Source organism: Colobus angolensis, unplaced genomic scaffold (genome assembly GCF_000951035.1).
Source record: "Colobus angolensis palliatus isolate OR3802 unplaced genomic scaffold, Cang.pa_1.0 Scaffold5, whole genome shotgun sequence".
Taxonomy (NCBI): domain Eukaryota; kingdom Metazoa; phylum Chordata; class Mammalia; order Primates; family Cercopithecidae; genus Colobus; species Colobus angolensis.
In genome coordinates this window covers 31,997,845-32,016,842 of record NW_012118487.1, presented here as the reverse complement: position 1 = coordinate 32,016,842, position 18,998 = coordinate 31,997,845, and the positions used below count along the sequence as shown (strand labels likewise).

The window sequence follows — 18,998 nt, the reverse complement described above, 5'->3', positions numbered from 1 at the left end:
AACCCGGGAGGCGGAGCTTGTAGTGAGCCGAGATCGTGCCACTGCACTCCAGCCTGGGCGACAGAGCGAGACTCTGTCTCAAAAAAAAAAAAAAAATGAAAAAAAAAAAGAAAACAAATTTAACTTATAAAAACTGTTAAATTAATGATATATCTATATGTTGAATTATATGGAAAAAACTCATAGGTAGCACATTGTATATACAATATTGTAAACACATTGTATATTATGATTTTTATGGCATATTTGTATTTTTTGGCATCTGGTGGTGGGATGTTTGTTTTTATAAACACTATGAAACACACTTTTAATAGAGATATAAGTATTCTGTTAATGTGCACAGTATTTTTTTATTCCTTTATTTCCATTTCTTTTGTAATGTTTCTTGTGGTTGAGCATTTACTGATGAAACAGTGTCCTGAGAGGATTTTTCTTCTTTGTCTTGTAGACTTTTTGACCACCTCTGACCAAATAGACTCATCTATTCTTTGTATTAGAGGTATTTTTGCATGTAATGCTTTGTCCCCAGCATGCCCAGATCACCAAGCTTGATTTTTTTTCTGCATTTTTCTATATCATACCTGTAAGACCATGCATCATGCAACTGTGTGTCTTTCCCTTCTCTAAATCATGTTAATAATGAGTGCTTATAGACACCTTTAAAAGAATCATTCATGAGACAACAATCATGCAATTTCCAGTGTAGTGGCAGCTACTTGGTCTTCTTCCTTCCTCTCTTTCTCTCTCTTTGTATCTCTCTCTCTCTCTTTGTATCTCTCTCTTTCTCTTGTTTTTTCTTTTTTTTTTTATCATTGTTGTTATCTTTCCCTTGTTTGCTATATATTTTCATATCTCCATGTTATTTTAATACAGATTTTGTGGCTTAAAATAGCATATTCATCTGAGTGCTGCTTCTGTTCCATATAGCCTTGGCTAGAGTCACTCATTCAGCTATATTTAGCTGGTAACTGTCCAAGAAGGCTTTAGCCATTTGTTGCATATCTCAATACTCCTCCATAGGACCTTTTTAACTGTATGTGATCTAAACATGGCAACTGGATCCAAGTATTTCAAAGGGACAAGTCCCTAAAGGCAAGCTCTTAATGATCCTCTACATTACATTTGACCCATTTGGTCAAAATGAATCACAATGCCAAGCCCAATGTGGAAGATTACCAAAGGGTATGAATACTGAGAGGTATGGGTGTCATCAATGTAACAGTCTACAAAGTAACATTTTTTACTAATGGATCCCAGAATGTGCCCAACTCCCAATCTTGGGATGTATGTGTCTCTTCATGTTTTTATGGGATAATTCCTGCTAGAGAGATGTTATATACATACATACATACATGGTACACACACACATGTACACACACATGCACACCCATACCCACACGCACACATTCTCCGAGAGTAAAATTGCTGGGTCCTAATTATGTTTATATTTAATTTGCCTTAAGTACTGTCACAGTGATCTCCAGAATTGCTGTACCTGTGGACATTACCATCACCAGTGCATGAGAATTCTCATACTCCTATATTCCTTGCCAACATTTGGCACTGTACTGCCTATTTTCCTTTCTGGCCCTAACCACAATCTGACCACCTCATTCAAGAAACTGCAGTAACTCTTTCTAAATTTGTGGTAGGGTGAAGATCTTGGATAAGAATTCAAAATCCCCATCTATTCGTATTTAGAATACTCTTTCCCCAGTAACTATGACATTTACTGCGATTATCTTTTCACACCACAACAAAACAAACAACCTAAGAAGCTGATCAATATCTGTATTAGATAGATTGGCCAATACCTACCTGAAAGTCATGCAATACACCCTCCATCATGTCACAGGGGATAAAATTTAAGTGTGACTGTTCATTCATCCTGTTGACTCTTTTGGTGTCACAATTTGTGTAGCAGGTTTACTATCTTCTGAATCCAGTCAAAATTACACAGATACCTAGTCATCTTTCAGCTGCAGTTTCTTCCTACTTGTCCATGATTTCTTGTTCTCTAGGACATCTCAAATTCCATCTGCCCTTCAATGCCTACTGAGCTCTTATAGCAAAAAATCAGTGCTCACAAATTAGTTTGGAGAAATCTTTATCACAAGATAATGGTGGATTTCTGAATTTTTATGTGCTACTGTTAGTTGTATAAATCGGTACAGTTATGTCAGGGAGCAATTTGACAATATGTAGTCAAAGTAAAGATGCATATACCAAAAAATTTTATCAATTTCACTTCTAGGTACATACCAAAAGGAAATGTATACAGAATTTCATTGCAGTATCTTTGTTACAAGTGGAAATTTGGAACTATGTAAATATGCATTCATAGGGGAAAATCAATCAATCAACCATAATATATGTATGGATGTAATTTTGTGCAATAGTTTAATAAATCAGATCTTTACTTGTTAACATGAACATACTTTAAACAGGTAAAATTGAAAAGTATGTTTCAGGCTAATGTACATAGCATGATTTCATACACATATAATAGGATGGAAATATGCCAAAATATAATGTTGGTTAAATCTGAATAGTGCTAACTATGTCCAAAAATTTTCTTTTCTTTTTTCTAGCCCACTTTATTTTAAGAATACAGTGTATAGGCCGGGTGCAGTGGCTCACGCCTGTAATCCCAGCACTTTGGGAGGCCGAGGCTGGGGGATCACCAGGTCAGGAGATTGAGACCATCCTGGCTAACACGGTGAAATCCCGTCTGTACTAAATTAGCTGGACGTTGTGGCAGGCACCTGTAATCCCAACTACTCGGAAGGCCAAGGCAGGAGAATGGAGTGAACTTGGGAAGCAGAGCTTGCAATGAGCCAAGATCCCACCACTGCACTCCAGCCTGTGTGACAGAGTGAGACACTGTCTCAAAAAAAAAAAAAAAAGAATACAGTGTATAATACATACACCAAATGAAATATGTGTTAATTGACTGTTGGTGTTATTGGTAAGGCTTCCGGTCAACAGGAGGCTATTAGTAGTTAACTTTTGGATGAGTCCATAATGATATGTGGACTTTTCACTGCACAGGGACTTGGTGCTCCCAACCCTTGTATTGTTCAAGGGTCAACCGCATATGTATTTGTCGTTTTCTTACCACAGGAATACTGGAAGATAAATTAGTGAGCCATATGTGATACTTAATACTTCTTAAAACATAGACTTCCTCAAGTTCAAAAAATAGGAGCATTTTCTCAATTGTATTCTGCTACTTGACCCATTTTATGTTAGACACAACAAAATTTGTAGAGTCCTTCTATGAATCACTCAAAATACAAATTGTTTCAATATTTTTCAATATATTGAAAAAAAGGGGAAAGAATAGTATCTTCTAGCTTAATTTATTAAGAGGTCTCCAACCTCTTGGCTTCCCTGGGCATCACTATGTTCAAGAAAATAGAATTTTCTTGGGCCACACATAAAATACACTAACACTAATGATAGCTGATGAGCTGGGATAAAAAGATCCATGCATAATTTTCATGATATCCACCACTACAGATAAGCAAAAAAGTTATTGCATTCAAAGAGTTGCACATGACTATAATTGGAATCAATATTTGGGTAAGTAGGCTGGGTCTGGAGGTTCATGCCTATAATCCCAACATGTTGGGAGGCTGAGGTGGGTGAATCACTTGAGGTCAGGAGTTTGAGAACACCCTAGCCAACATGGTGAAACCCCATCTCTACTAAAAATACAAAAATTAACCAGGTATGGTGGCAGGTACCTGTAATCCCAGCTACTTGGGAGGCTGAGGTAGGAGAATCGCTTGAACCCTGGAGGCAGAGGTTGCAGCGTAGGTTGCAGTGGCTGGGATCACACCACTACACTCTAGCCCGGGTGAAAGAGCAAGACTCCATCTCAAAAAAAACAAAATGATAAGTAGAAGAATTGCAATAAAGTCAGAAGCTGCATGCCATATCAGTGGGAGAATTTCTCCAGAGTATTTACCTAAGATTGGGATTTCTGAGTTATGAGATATTCATATTCCTAATGTTAGTACCATCAAATTGCACTGGCCTCATTCTCACAGAACTGGTACTTGCTTATCATTAAGCTGGAAAACAATATCAAGACTTTCAGGAGTTATTCTCTTACCTCTGGAATAAATGGCAATATCACCAAGAATAAATTAGGGGATAGATTCTTTGACTTGATTATTATTTCTTAAATATGTTTGAGAATTCGTCTAAAAGTCACCTTTAATTGAATATTCTGAGAGACTGAAAGTAGATCTGTTACCCAAGGGGGAGAGACAACACTGAAACTCCTGAATTTCCTCTCTGGACTAAATATGTAAATAGAAGTACTTGGGGAAAAAATGAGAAAATGCCATGTACTTTCAAGATAGTATACATATAACTTTATTTTCAATTAGATTGATGTTAAGTACCACCTGTATGGAAAACATAGATTTCTGTCCCTCCAAAAGTCACTTACAATAGAACACTCTACATAAAATGGAAAAAAAAAAAAAAGTATGTTGAATCTTAATGAAAATAAAAATTCTTTAAAACTTTATAAAGCATAAATTATACATACCACTTCTTGAATAAAGAAATATTTTGTTTCCTCATGTATAGTTTATTGGGTCTAGTTTGCATATTTAGTCATAAAGAATGTCTTTTTTTTCACTACACCAATATTCTTTCATTGAAAAACATTTATGAGATGTCTTTTACATAATCTTTACTGTTCTAGGTGCAGGGAACACAAAGGTGAAAAAGATAGTTCCTATTTCTTTATTTCATATATATATATACATACACACACTCACATATATATGCAAAGACAAACAGAAATATTTATGAAGAGATATATATCTTTAATGCCTTTTATTGAACTCTTGAAACCACAGCAAAGTGACATAACAATGAATTAGTCATGATAAATCTGAAGGTATCATGAAGAGAAAAGCAAATTATTTTATTCTAAATGACCGTTAACACTCCTCTATCCTATTTTTATTTCCCAGATGATTCTGAGGTGAAGGAGTCCACTGGGTCATTTCAGGTATCTTCAGCAAAAAGAAAATGCATATCCAGTAGAAATTGGTGAATAGATACTCAATAATTTCTATGATCGTGATCAGACTGGCCCCACAAAATAGACCCAACTGACCACCAAGATCTGCTGTAATAAAACCAGTAAAGATTGAATGTCATTATTTTTCATAAAAAAAATTATTCAGAAGTTAAATTAGTTGAAGCAAAATATCATCATAACTGAGATGAAGATTGGTTAATTTTATTTTAACATTTGATATGAATAAGGTAATAGCAATTGGTAATATCAAAGCAATATTCATACAAATCATCATAAAAAGCAGAGAAGAAAAGCAAACATAAAATCTGATTCCAAACATAAAACTCTAAGACTTTGGAGGATATAAAATCTAGGTAAATTCATTAGGGATTCTAGATAATTTCAAACTCATTTCTAGGTGTTAAATGAAAAGCGGAAAAGTGCCATCCAGATGGCACTACTGGATGATGATGTTTTCCAGAAAATTAATTTCCAAGCAAGTTGTGACATCAAGTGTCAAAACTGTATTTCTTTTTATGCATTCATAATATTGGCTTTAAACAAAATATATTAACACAACATTCCCTTTTTTGATATTTTTAAATTGATACTTACATTTACTGTTTGTGCTTTTTTATTGTGGTGAAATATATATAACATAAAAACTACCATGCTAACCACAGTATACAGTGCTGTGGCATTAAGTATGTTCACATTGTTATGCAGCCATTCCATTATCTTTATCTATTTCCAGGATGTTTTCATCTTCCCTAACTGAAACTCTGTATGCATTAAACTTTAACTCCTCATTGTTCCTCTTCTCGGTCCATGACAACCACTCTTTTCCTTTTCTGTCTCTGAATCTGACTACTCCAGCACCCCTTTCATAAACAGATTACATTATTAACCATTATCTCATTGCCCTAGGCCATTCTTAGGGCCATTCTGTTTTTGTAAAGTGCGATAATGAAGTATAGGCTTCTCCAAGAGCTTTGGCGAATTGACATATTTCCTCCATATTCAGGGTCTCAGCTGCAATGTCTGACTGCTGTCACTTTTGCCTGAGTCTAAGCCCTTCTTCTGTCTCCGACACGGCTTCCTCTAAGATGCGGTGAGATCTAGGAAATCAGCCACTATGTTTATTAGGGACTGTGTGGAGAAGGCAAGTGAACAGGCAGTGGTTGTAAATGAAATGCCTAATTTTGCTTTCTCAGGTTCTTCTTTTTAAGCCACTCTGGGATAGAGCCCTGTGTGGAGGTATGCGGTGGCTGACATTTACCTAGGTGTAGGATAGATGAAACATTCTACAAGAGTCACTTGATGAGGGATCTAACGGTAAAGTTTGATGTGAGTGTGAGTGGAGATGAAACACCACCAGCCTTTTCTTTATAAAAGTCCATGTGAGGTTGTACAGTGTTTTCTAGGGAGTGGAAATATGACAGACTTAAAAAGCAGCTGAATGACAAGTTTAATTGAATTCTTGCCCTCCATTGATAAGCTAAACCTTAAATATGAAAGAAAAAAACTGATAAAAAATTTTTAAAAATAAGGAGCAATTAGGCCAGGCGTGGTGGCTCACGCTTGTAATCCCAGCACTTTGGGAAGCCGAGGTGGGTGGACCACCAGGTGGGCAGATCACGAGGTCAGGAGATCGAGACCATCCTGGCTAACATGGTGACAACCCGTCTCCACTAAAAATACAAAAACTTAGCTGGTCGTGGTGGCGGGCGCCTGTAGCCCCAGCTACTCGGGAGGCTGAGGCAGGACAATGGCGTGAACCCGGGAGGCGGAGCTTGCAGTGAGCCGAGATCGCACCACGACACTCCAGCCTGGGCGACAGAGCGAGACTCTGTATCAATAAATAATAATAATCATGATAAGGAGCAATTAAATAACACTTACCAAGTAACTCAGGCACACTCACTGCCTTTTGCTGCTGGGTTATCTTATAGTTTAGGTCACTATAGTTAATTTCAATTTTTACAAGATTCTCTCTAGGGATAAAAAATAGAGTTAATATAGCTTAAGATTGTCAGCATTACTTTTAATTCCCATCTAATAAAAGTAATATTTATTTTTGTTTTATATGTTATTTAATGTTAAACTGGACACAAGATTGTTTTTATATTAATCACCATTAGCAGGATGTAGAAGGCATTTTGTCATGTTGGTTTTTAAGAAAAAATAATTTTCCCCAATAATTTTTCTGTACCTCATTCCTGAGAAACTAGAAAAAGACATTAAATGTAAATATCTACTGAATAAAGTATTTACAAACATTTAAATGTGTGTTTGATTTTCATTCAAATCTTGGTTCTGTCTTTCGTTACTTACATGACCTTCAAGAAATCACATTGTATTTTTTGAGTCATGGTTTCCTCATGAGTAGTCAAGATTTTAGAGTTGCGCTCACAAAGTTGTAGTGAGGTGAAATTAAATTATGTATATGCAAAATTGACACAGAGCCTGACATATATTGGGTGTTCGATGAATACTAATTATTAACTATATGTCATTAGTATACTTAGGCAAAGACTCTGTTTCCTTAATGCCTGTTTGAAATCTTTATACGTGACCAGAGTGGCTAAACATCTTTTAAAATGATATTAATAGCTCGTTACATGGTCTTGGAAGCCGTCACTTTCTCTATCTCCAGCCCAGACCCCTACCTTGAACTTCAATAATATATTCAGTTCACTCTTATATTTCTACCTGGATGTCCAATAGATGTTTCAACTTTAGCATGTTCCAAGTCAAATCCTTCACATTTCCCTTATTTATAGTGTAAATTTTCACACTCCATAGCCAGTCCATCAGGAAATCCCATTTTTTGTGTTACCTTCAAAATATATCTGGACTCCTACGACCTCTCACCCCATTCAAAGCTACCACCTTTGCCCAAGCCTTCATGACCTCTCACCTGGATTTTTGCAACAGCTTGCTAACTGGTCTTTCTGTTTCCAACTTTAATGCACCCCCACTTCAACAAGTATTGTCAGGAAGGACTTTCCTGACAGTAATCCACAGACCTGAGAACAACCCTCCCTGACCCTGGCTTCCCCAGACTGCTTTTCTGCTGCCACTCCCTCACACTGCTTTACGCCATCTGGCAAGACTATATACGGTGATCACCTATTTCCATCCCAGTGGACAGAAGCGCAGCAAGGCAGGATTTTTGTCTTTTGTACACTGAGGTATCCCTAATGCCTAGACTACTCCTGAATCTTAACAAATAATAGGTTGTTCCTTACCTATATGTAAAATGGACAAATAAGGGAGCAAATTAAAGATGAAAACCAATAAATGAATGGATCAATATTACCCTCTCAGTGTTATAAGCTGAATCTGAAACCAAGCACTTTCTGATTTTAAAATGGCAATAATAATAATAGTATCCATTAAGAATGGATACTATTAGCAGAGTTTCCTAAATTATGTGGTGATCTTTAACACACCTAAGGAACATGGCTGTAAATCTCTCTCTTTAATGTTTACAATTTTTGAAATCAATAATTACAAATATACTTAATTCAAAATATATCATTAATACGTTTACTTAATTTCCATTGGTTTAACCCTGAGTGACAGGAGAATGTACTATGTTTAAGTAGATAATCAGGGACTGCAGTAATATTTACAAATGATAAACCAGTTCCCAAAGTAATGGAAATAATAAAGTTGTCTTGGAAGTCCAGAAATTTTAGTAATATTCCAATCTCTTTGGCCTCCATTGTGCTCCTAATTTGCATGTGCACTGATAATGTTGTTTAATTTCCAAAGCACAACATTCATAATCATTTCCAAGCATTATCCACCTGCGATTTTGAGAGAAGATAAATTATTCCCCTGCAAAAATATTGTGATATTTGCTCAACTTCTCTCAGGCAGTTGTTTTGTCCAATCATTTGTGTCTCACTGAATCTGTGCCTCATGGCAATAGTGAAATTGTTTAGGATTTAGCATGATTTAAGTCCAAAAATATTTATTTGTGTCAGGAGAGGCACAATTATAAAATAAAAACTAAATTTTTTGTTCTATCACAAGATAGTTTTTAAAGAGCTTCCAGATGCTTGAGCAGGAGTGCTGCATTAGAGGAATTAATTAATTTGGCATAAAGGAAATAATTTTGTACAATTTTTATTTCAAAATTTGTTAAGTTAAAACAGAACAATTTTAAAAATTCACTTGTTTTACTGATGAGGTTGGCCTAACTTCAGACACAATGTACCCTTATCTTCAAGGGTAAACTCCACACTGCCTGCTACGGTCAAGCTAAGCCTCTCAACATGTTGAGGTCCAGCAGCAGCCTCATGAGGCCCTGGACTGACCATGAAGTAGCATTTATTTCTGTCCCAGGAAGACACACATGCAACTTCATGATTAAGTTAGGGGCTGCTTCTTTTAAAATGACTGCTGTTAACATTTCACATTTGCCGTCCTGACAAACTGCATTTCTGTTTTCTGATTTACCATTCTCTGATTTCCAGTACCTTTGCACAAACCAGTTATTTAATTATATGTGTGACTTCTAACTGTCTCTGTGTAGGAGCTGAACAATCCCTGAATCCAGCCACCTTTGTTCAGCTGCTCACCTTAGTCTTCCTGGTAATGGCCTCCACTATTTAAAACCGTGTAAGGTCCCTACATGTACATTATGTGATAAGATTAATTGGAGAACTATTCGTAATTATATGGACAGGAAACAGAAAAATATTGGGTAGAAGAGGGCGGTTCCCTAGCAAAGGCCCACCCTCAGGCCTGGATACCATGGCTCTAAATGAGAACAGGCATTTCTGTTTTTGCACCCAAAAAGTTGCCTTTTGGCCTACTACACCCCTTATCCTGCCTCCATATGCAACCCAAACCCCAAGCTCCGGAAGATACCAGCAGACCAGAAGATCAACAAACCAGTGATGGCAAAATGATGCGGCAGAGAAAGAGAGAAGAGGAGGCACATCTGAACACCAAGGGGAGTTCAGCCCGGGGTGTTCAGAGAAGAGTCTAACCATAGGCTGCCCGCTTCCACACGAAGATCGCAATCCCACTCCATCACTCCTTCTGGCTCCCGATCCATGTCAATGAGAGCCACCTCCACCACACAATAAAATCTCGCGCTCATCCTTCGAGCCCGTGTGTAATCCGATTCTTCTGGGTCACTGGGCAAGAGCTTGGGATACAGAAGCTGTCACACTGGCCCTCTGCCCTTGCGATAAAGCAGAGGGTCCATTGAGCTGATTAACCCTCCAGCCATCTGTAAACAGCAAAGCTGAAAAGCTTTGCAACCCTAGGGTTGCAGACACCCACCCCTAGACACTACCATGGGGCAGGAGCCCGGCCTCTGCACCTGCCCCTCTGCATGCTCTCCATAGGAGTTTGAGCTGCAGGGACACCAAACAGGCAAGCCACACCCCTTTTGCACATTCTGCAAGGGGAAATCAGAGAACTCTCCCGTTTCAAGAATAACCTGAGTTTTGCGAGAAAAAAAAGAAAAAAACAGCATTCCCTAAGATCCTCTTGTTTCATACATGGCTTTCTTTTCTGATTCACCAGTATGTCTCCAAAATCATGCCTACTTTCTCTGTTTATTAAATAATTATGAAACTCAGGAGATTTCTATCAACCAAAAGACACAGGAAATGCTCTTCTAAGTCATATTTAAATATATCAGGAACAATATTAAAAGCAAATCAGTTTCCCACCTTAAAACAAAATATATAAATAGATGTCTGTGCTGGAGTTGGAAGTGTAAACAAATATAATTGTACATTTTACAGCTGTTTATCATTTTATCTGCTGTTTGGAATCACTCCATTAGCCCTGTTTTGATGAAAATACTTTTTCTTTCTGATCTGTAAAGACCACTTTATTATCTCGGCGTTTACATGGAAATATCTTTTTTTATTTTATTAAAGTAAGTACAAGGCTAACATTGGAATCAAAGCATGCTTTCCAAATTATGTACGAATCTGTGAAAATGGACATCAACCTTAAGTTAGTTAACACATTTTTATTTTAATAGATATGACTACAAACACCAGTATACTATATACATTACTGCTTCATGCCCTAGTACTAAAAATACAAAGAAGAAACACAGAGAAATGCTAAAGTTGTTTCCCTGTTAAAAAACAAAGAGTTATTTATAAAGCTTGATTTGTAATTTTTAAAAGGCAGTATGGTATAGCAGAAAGAGGACTAATTTAATTCTCAGTTAATCAGGAGACATGGAATCATGTATCTGGGTTGCAAAGATATGGGGACCAGCGTCAAAGTTCTTGGGCATAACTTCTTTCTGGGCCCCTGACTACCTTCACAGAACCGTTTCTTAAAATACAATGGCCTTCAGTTTCCTCTTCTGTAAAAATAGAATATTAATTTCTGTTTCATCTACCTTGTACAGTTATTAGAAGACTCAAAGTGTATAATGTACAGGTAGGAAATTTTCATATTTTAAGGCGTCCATTGTTATCAGTCAACATTATTATTTTCTCCAGTTTGGGCAATAAAGGTTTGACCATGAGAAAATTACTCACACAAGCATCATTTTCCTCTTCACACAATTAAAGTAAGGAGTTGAACGATATGATCTTATCTACTTTTAAAATTCTATGGTTTCATTGTTAGTTCAGTGAAAAAAGCTATTGCCTCCCTTGATTGATCAGAATTTCATTTCCTAAGTCTTTGAGGGTTTTCAATAAAGAAAAAAACAATCTATGTTAATTATCAGTAGTTTAAAAAGCTAGTAAGATTACCTGATGTATTTCCGGCTTTGATTTAACTTCTTGGAAAGATATTTCAAAGCTTTTTGACTTGGAAAAGAGGAATAAGAAATAGTGGCAGGGTATTCTGTTTCTTCACAAGAAACAGGGCAGCTAGAGTTATGTGTGCCCACTGTACATAACTCCTTAAGTTCAATGTGATCTGAAATGAAAATCAGGACAGGGAATTCAAAGAAGAGAAATATTTCATCATGGGTAGGATAGTTTTATAAAGTTTATCATTTCACTTTCAATGTTAAAAAAAGTGGTTCCCAACAACAAATGGTGTTTATATGTTACTCTGAATGTAGCAGAGGAGATACAATATAAGGCCTGGAAGTTTTTATCTTTGAATTCATTGAGTCACTGGATTGGGATCTTTATTGGATTTAAGAAGTTATTTTCAGGAAGTATCTGGGTCTATTTCTGTAAAATGTCAGATATTTGGACAGAAGAAAGATGGAAAGTGTGTGACTCCATGTCACTTTGAGAGGGACAGTCAAACAATCCTGCAAACCAATGTCTCAGGTTTACACTAAACATCTTCAGATTTCTCTCAACATACAGTGGTATGAAATGTGCTCCTGGGTATTTGCAGTCTCTTATTTCTGTTGGCCCAGTCACTTACAAATCAACCCCTGAGGTTCTCTGTTCAATGTTCTCTCTTGGCTCCTTCAGAGCAACCAGGCTATCCATGCAAATGCATACTGGAAAAAAGTCCCTGCAGCAGGCAGTGTTTGTCTCCAGCATCCCTTCGGACCACCTCCCAGTGCCCATTCTCACTGCTCCTCACCCATGCTAGATACTCAGGTTCTTGTTTTTCCTTTGGTTTTGATACTGAAACCCTTTGTTCTCATGAACCAGTTGTTTACCAATACCTCCTGGTTACTGACAAACTTTGGGTTTGTTTTTCAGACTCTAACTTTGACTTCTCTGGGAGATAACTTTTGCATGCATCTGCTAGTTCTTTAGCACTGCTGGTAAAGACCACCACTCTTCCCCTACACTCATCTGCACTCACACACTCCCATACACACATAAGCTCACACACACATACACACACACACACACAGTTACATACATATACTCTCATGTACATAATACTCTCTCACACACACAAACACACATACTCTTCTGACCCCTTTATCTCACAACAGTCCCTGCTGAACTGCATGCATAGTTTTTTTCTCCAAGCTCTCCCTCCAGCCTCCAACAGGGATAAGGAATCAGAAGAAATATGGCAACATCATTTCAAGTCTATTGGTTAGTAATATGGCTTTTGCATGTTCAGTCTGTGATCTACATAAAAAAAGATTCCTTCTACTTATAGCCATACCTTGAAATATTTTACACCACTGAAAAGAACCTTTCCAATCTATTCCTGCTATCCTGGAGATATTTCCACAATGGGTTAGAAAAGCAAGTTGTATAGAAGGGTATATACTGGGATTCTGTTTTAATAAAACAACCAATGACTTCTGTGTATGTGGAGAAAGTGATGGTAGGATATACTAAAGTGTTAGCAATTGTTCCAGGTTAAGGTAAAAGGTGTGAAAGCAAAAAAAAAGAGTGGGCTCTTTAATAACAACTTGTCCCCAATAAATATGGCATGTACAGTTATAATTACATTTATGAAAAAATTTTATATGCCATGTACATACAATGAAATGAATGAATGAAAGATTACTCCCAAACAGTGAGAGGAATTCTCAGTAATAAAACTTCTACTTATTTTTACATGATTTCCTTTCTATTCTGTAGTATTTTAACTATTCACAATAAATATGTTTTATTTGTGGAACAATAAAAAATCAACTAGGATATTTTGATTGTAAAAAAGAACAAGATTTGAAAATTCAGATGTGTCTTAGTATCAGAGGGTTTTTGTTTGTTTGTGTGTACTGCCTGTGTTTGTTAGCTACTATTTAAGAACATTTACAAAAAGATCTTTTCGTATATACTATATTCTGTTTAATTTCTGGGCTATCCATAGTTTGACTTAATGTCTTGTATTACTTTGAGCAACTTTAATATAAATCCTGAAAATAAAAGTAAATTAAGCACTTACCAAGTACAGGAGAAACACAGTTGAGGTACTTTTGTAGGTCACATTCTATCCCATTTCCTTAAAAATAATAAGTGTAACATATAGAGACTTTACATTTTGTAAAATAAGTGATCTAATGACAAAAATACCTTTTTTACCTACATCTGTCCATCCATTCATCCACCCACCCATTCATCTATATGAGCATTACCATATATCTTTCTAGATATGCTGTGGGAGGGGGATGTAAGAGACCTGAATAAAAATATCTGACATTTATATAGACTGTATTCTGTGCCAGGCACTATTTGAACCACTTACATACCCCTTTCATTCTTACAACAACCCTATAAGATGGAATTATTATCCTCTCCTCCATTTGACAGCAGAGTAGAGAGGCTAGGTCACTTGTTCAAGATCACCTAGGGGAGAAATTGTGGAGCTGACATGAGCGGCCTGGTTGAGATCTGGCTCTTATTCACCCTGCTCGATTGCTTCCTTGAATGCTTGCTTCTCACCCATGGTTCTGGAAAAGTTGCAAATCGTATGAAGAGGAGGCTCCGGAAGGTAAGTTTACAGTCACAAAGAAAACAACTTTGCAACAGTGAAATCTTCAGGCTTGGTAAGACATATTCATGATCTAATTTTTCTTTCAAAATTAAGAAAAACTTGGTGTGCTGTTTTAGACATTTGAGACCATCAAATTTTAGCCTTTGGGAGTAAGTATTGGGGCCCCACCCTGATAAGACAATTTTCTTTTCCAGAAATCTCTGCTATGATTTTATAACGTAAAACTTGTCAGTCAAAGTTGTACTTGGCAAGTGGATAATTTTCCAGTGTAGAATTTCATAAGAGTGAAAAACAATTTAGTGACACGTTGATTTGCTATGTTTCAAATTAAGTAAATATAAACATAAAACTCAAAGAAATTTAGGACTGAACTTCTGGTGACTTTGTCATTAGTTGTCATTTTAGGCTGCAAAGAGAAGGAACAGGCTTAAGAATATAATAATTTTCTGTGAATGGGTTAGCAGCATCTGTAATTACATTTAATGATACTTAATATTCCATTTGTATTTCAATACTCTATTCCTCCCAGACCTTTTGTAACCCTGTAAGAAACACTTAACTGTCTAGTTAAGTAAGGGGGCAGTTAGTCTTTACTTACCAGGAAGAAGAAAAGGCACACATCCACATTGCTTTTTTATGTGCTGGGCTTTGCATTCCTTCAAGCAACCGGAAGTGCTGTAGTTGCTAAAATTCTGCAGCTTGATGTTAGGATTGCATTCTCCCCAAGGGTATTCTTGATGAACTGTCTTAAGATAAGATAAATACTTGGTTCAGGAGATTTATTTACATCAATTTTCCATCAAGAAGCTGATACACATTTTCATTTTACTCTCAGAGCTCTTTGATTTCCAAAACCAAAATTGGTTACATTTGTCTATTTTGCCTACTCTATTGACCTGAAATTCCCTGAAGTTAAGTATAATAGTGATCCTTAAACATATATCCCAAATGTGAATTAATAAAGTCAGACACACTGAGTATTCTAAAAATCAACTCATATAAGGAAAAAAAGATCACTTACATAAATGTTATATTAGTGTAGTAATCAGCTCATCTACAAAACAGCAACCAAAATCACATTTTAAAAAGATCTGTTAACAAGCAACTATTATGTGCCCGGCAACATGGTGTTGCAGAACTTTCTCCTTAGTTCAGCTAAAACTGAGCTCTTGTCACATGACCAGGAAAGATGAGGCTCGCAGACACATAGAAGGGTAAGGAAATGGAATTTACTGAGTAAAAAGGAAAAAAAAAAAATTATTCTCAGCTAAGTGAGAGAGAGTCTTGCTGGTGGGTTTCCCACCTCACAGATTGAATCTCAGGCCTCCACACAGATACAGGAGAGGCCAGGCTCCTCCCCACTGCAAACAGTGTAAACTTTCCAAGGCTCCACCCCTTCTTCCCAATGTGCAGATGGGCATTTTTCAGAAAGAATCAGGTGGGAAAGGGCACACTTCATCTGAGACAAGCAGTCTAGTTTTTCAGCCTTCAGGCTGTTTTAGACTTGAAGGTGGAGTTTCACCAGGGGCCGTTGGCTGTCTCTTGTGTCTATCAATGGTAAGTGCTTTCTTTGCAGTACTTCACTTAAACGTCCTTACTATGAAAGGAAAATATTACCCCTGTTCCATTTGTGCAGAGAGGAGATGCAAATTCAGGAAGCTAATTAAAGAAAGTTACTGAGCAAGTAAGTGGCTGGCAAACAGAAACCTACCAGATCAGCCTGACTCCAAGGTTCCTGCTTTTCCCACTAATTTTCTCCTTCCCAGATAGTCTCATTGAAGAATCATGGCTCAGCAACTTAGGTACCTTTTTATACTTAATGACCCTTTCCATTTCTAATGAAAGGTAAAGTTACTTTGGATTTGATAGGCTCCCCAGCTTTCACTTATATAGTTTCTGTTTCCACTAATCATGTACCTTCAGATAAAGGAAAAGAATCTGAAATGAAATTTTGGAATTTCTAATGGTGTTTTACAGGCATGGGAGAAAGGAATTTCTAGTGAAAAGCATTACTTATGTGTTTGATGCATTCACTACCCCACCTAATTTCCTCAGACTCGACCTCTCTGCAGTATTTACCTTCACTTGGCGGATGGTTACCCTTGCGTGCATTCCCACAGGTGACAACAAGCCTAACCCATCAAACTGTGGCACCGTCTTTGGTGAATGGATAGCAAAGATGATCCCAGCATCAACGAAACCAAGGGCTGGGTTATCAGTGAATGCCTCCTGAAACAAAAATATGTTTTTGCCCAAATTGCAAATTGACTATATCAGTTCTATACAAGTTTAGGATTTCATTTTATCATCTCATGATGGCATTTGACTAATCCTAAATATTTTTATGTTATATTTCAATCTCTTTTTGTCTAAAGTGTGTGAAAATTAAACATCTAAGATATACTTTAGTGGTTGAATCTGTGAAAGGAAAGTATCTTGGGTCCCTTCAAGCTGGGGTCTACTCAGGGCAGTCCTGAAATAATTGAGGCTTGTCTCATTATTTTTTTTGATTGACGTCTGGTAACCACAAAAGGATCCTGAGTGAAGGCGACCTGGCCTGCAGCAGATAGCCTATCGGTGCTTGGTACCAGCTTGGGCACCTTATAGCCCAAACCAATAGGATGATTGCTGAAGTCCAGGAATTCTTTCCTCCAGGGATCCCTGATCATCCACTGTTTTTCATTTGGGGGTCTGAGGCTCATTTGCTGTTCAAAAAAAAAATTCCTTTTGTTGTGGAAGCTTCCACTCGCTTCCATCAAGGAAGGTGAACCTGCCTGCTTCTGCATTGGCAGAGAGCAGTTTTCAGCTTGGTCCTCATCACTAGGTGAGAAAACTGGTTTGGGATTCTTTCTTGCAAATTCTTTTTAAAGAACTAAAGTTAGCATTAACAACCAGCTGCTATTAATTTCTGCTTAAACTTAGAGCGCTCAGAAATCATATAATTTGTGTGATCATTGTTAGTTTTGCTTAACTGTTTTGTTGTTTGTTTCTGTCTTGTTGGGTTTGTGTGTGTGTTTTGGCTCTTTCTCTCATTGGATTTGACCAACTCAGAATCCTCTAGCTCATGAGTATGGAATTTTACACTCCAAAGAAATAGAGCACCTTGCTCCCCTAAGCCTTTTGGGGCATTCTCAGGTGACTGAGAATCACATGGGGGTGTCTGGGAGGAATGCTCCCTAAAATGTGTAGTGGCTCTAAACAAGTATCCCCCTTAGAAGAATATACTTAGGGTCTAATCTCAGCTGGCAGGTGCTTAGTAGGAGCGGACCCCTCTTGCATCTTGAGCCCCTGACACACTGTGCCAGGGAGCTGCAACACAAGAGGACCAATCTGGTTCAGGAGGTAACAGCCCTGAAAAGCTAGGTCTGTTAGCAGCATATTTTGGTCAAACACACGTCCAAACTTGGTTAAATCCAAAGGGGAACTCTAAATTATGGGGAACAAGGCCTCTGAAGTGGAAAGAAAATAGCAATCAAAAGGGAAAAAAAAAGGAAAGATTTTTTATTTTGACTACTAAAGGGGCTTTATTTACATAACAAAACCACCTTTTTATCAGCCAGACCAAACTGAAAGAGCAATGGCTGTTCTTGTGAAATAGCAGCATTTTGTCCTAGCTGAAATATGGTAATGAGATATAAAAAGAATTTTTTTAAAGGAGCTCAATGGTTCAAAGTCAACTTAATTAAAAGGTTAACATCCAAGATGTGTGTGTGTGTGTGTGTGTGCATGGGTGCATGTTTGTATTTAAAAGGCCTTCAGGTTTTTGGGTTTTTTTGTTTTTCTCTCTTAAGACTTTGTCTTTTTTTTTGAGCAAAAGTTTTTTCTGGTTTTTTTTTTTTTACTTCAGTTGACTGAATTCTGTTTTCATCTGACCTTTTGACTAAAATAGTTATTACAACAGAGGCTACTCTTGGGTTTTTAAGGAAGAGTATAATTTAGACACTCAGAAATCTCTTTGTTAAAAAAAAATAAGTGCACTGTAAAAGCATCACATGGTCTAACCTCAAAATAATTCTACTTTTTTTTGGAGACCCAGGATTCAATGTGAGCTCTGCTCAGAGCTTAGAGATCCAGTTAAAACATAGGTAGTCCCTATCTAAATAAAACTGGTCTCCTTATATAATACTGTGGTAGAGTTCTATAATTTTAGGTTAGATTTGGCTCAAAGAAAATTAAAAGTATCTCCCTCTAGCACCAACAGACTTTTTCTCTCTGTACCTTATGATATAAAGTTTTCTATTTTATTTTCACCTGAGTTGTTTCATTTAATAAGCAAATTTAAGGCTATTTAGCTAACAACTGTTGCAAAACAGGTTATCAAGAATCTGAAAGTCTAAGATAGGAAAAAAATAATAAAAGGGTCTTATGAATCTATAAAATGTACCTTTATTGGCATACCTAGCATGTCTATGTATTTATATGTCATGTACACAGTGTTTCACTACAGAAAATATATAAAAGAGCTCTAATTAATTGGCTTAAAGAAAAATAAAAGTGTTTAAATCAAATATTTTATCAGGAAAAAAGAAAAGACTAGTCAAATTCTTTTTCAAGTTTATGTAACTTAAGTAAAATC

At 36.9% G+C, this 18,998-nt stretch overlaps 1 protein-coding gene across 1 annotated transcript in view; it reads right to left on the bottom strand.

The window, feature by feature from the left end:
* Window positions 1-4,832: 4,832 nt before the first annotated feature.
* ASIC5 (acid sensing (proton gated) ion channel family member 5) overlaps window positions 4,833-18,998 on the bottom strand; it is a 34,928-nt gene continuing 20,762 nt past the window's right edge. Inside the window, exons 5-10 of the mRNA XM_011959729.1 lie at window positions 16,502-16,651; window positions 15,021-15,168; window positions 13,874-13,930; window positions 11,800-11,968; window positions 6,950-7,041; window positions 4,833-5,155 (exon numbers count right to left, since the gene is read on the bottom strand). Coding sequence (XP_011815119.1) covers window positions 4,965-5,155; window positions 6,950-7,041; window positions 11,800-11,968; window positions 13,874-13,930; window positions 15,021-15,168; window positions 16,502-16,651 — 807 coding nt within the window. The 3' untranslated portion in view covers window positions 4,833-4,964. The remainder of the gene's footprint in view (window positions 5,156-6,949; window positions 7,042-11,799; window positions 11,969-13,873; window positions 13,931-15,020; window positions 15,169-16,501; window positions 16,652-18,998) is intronic.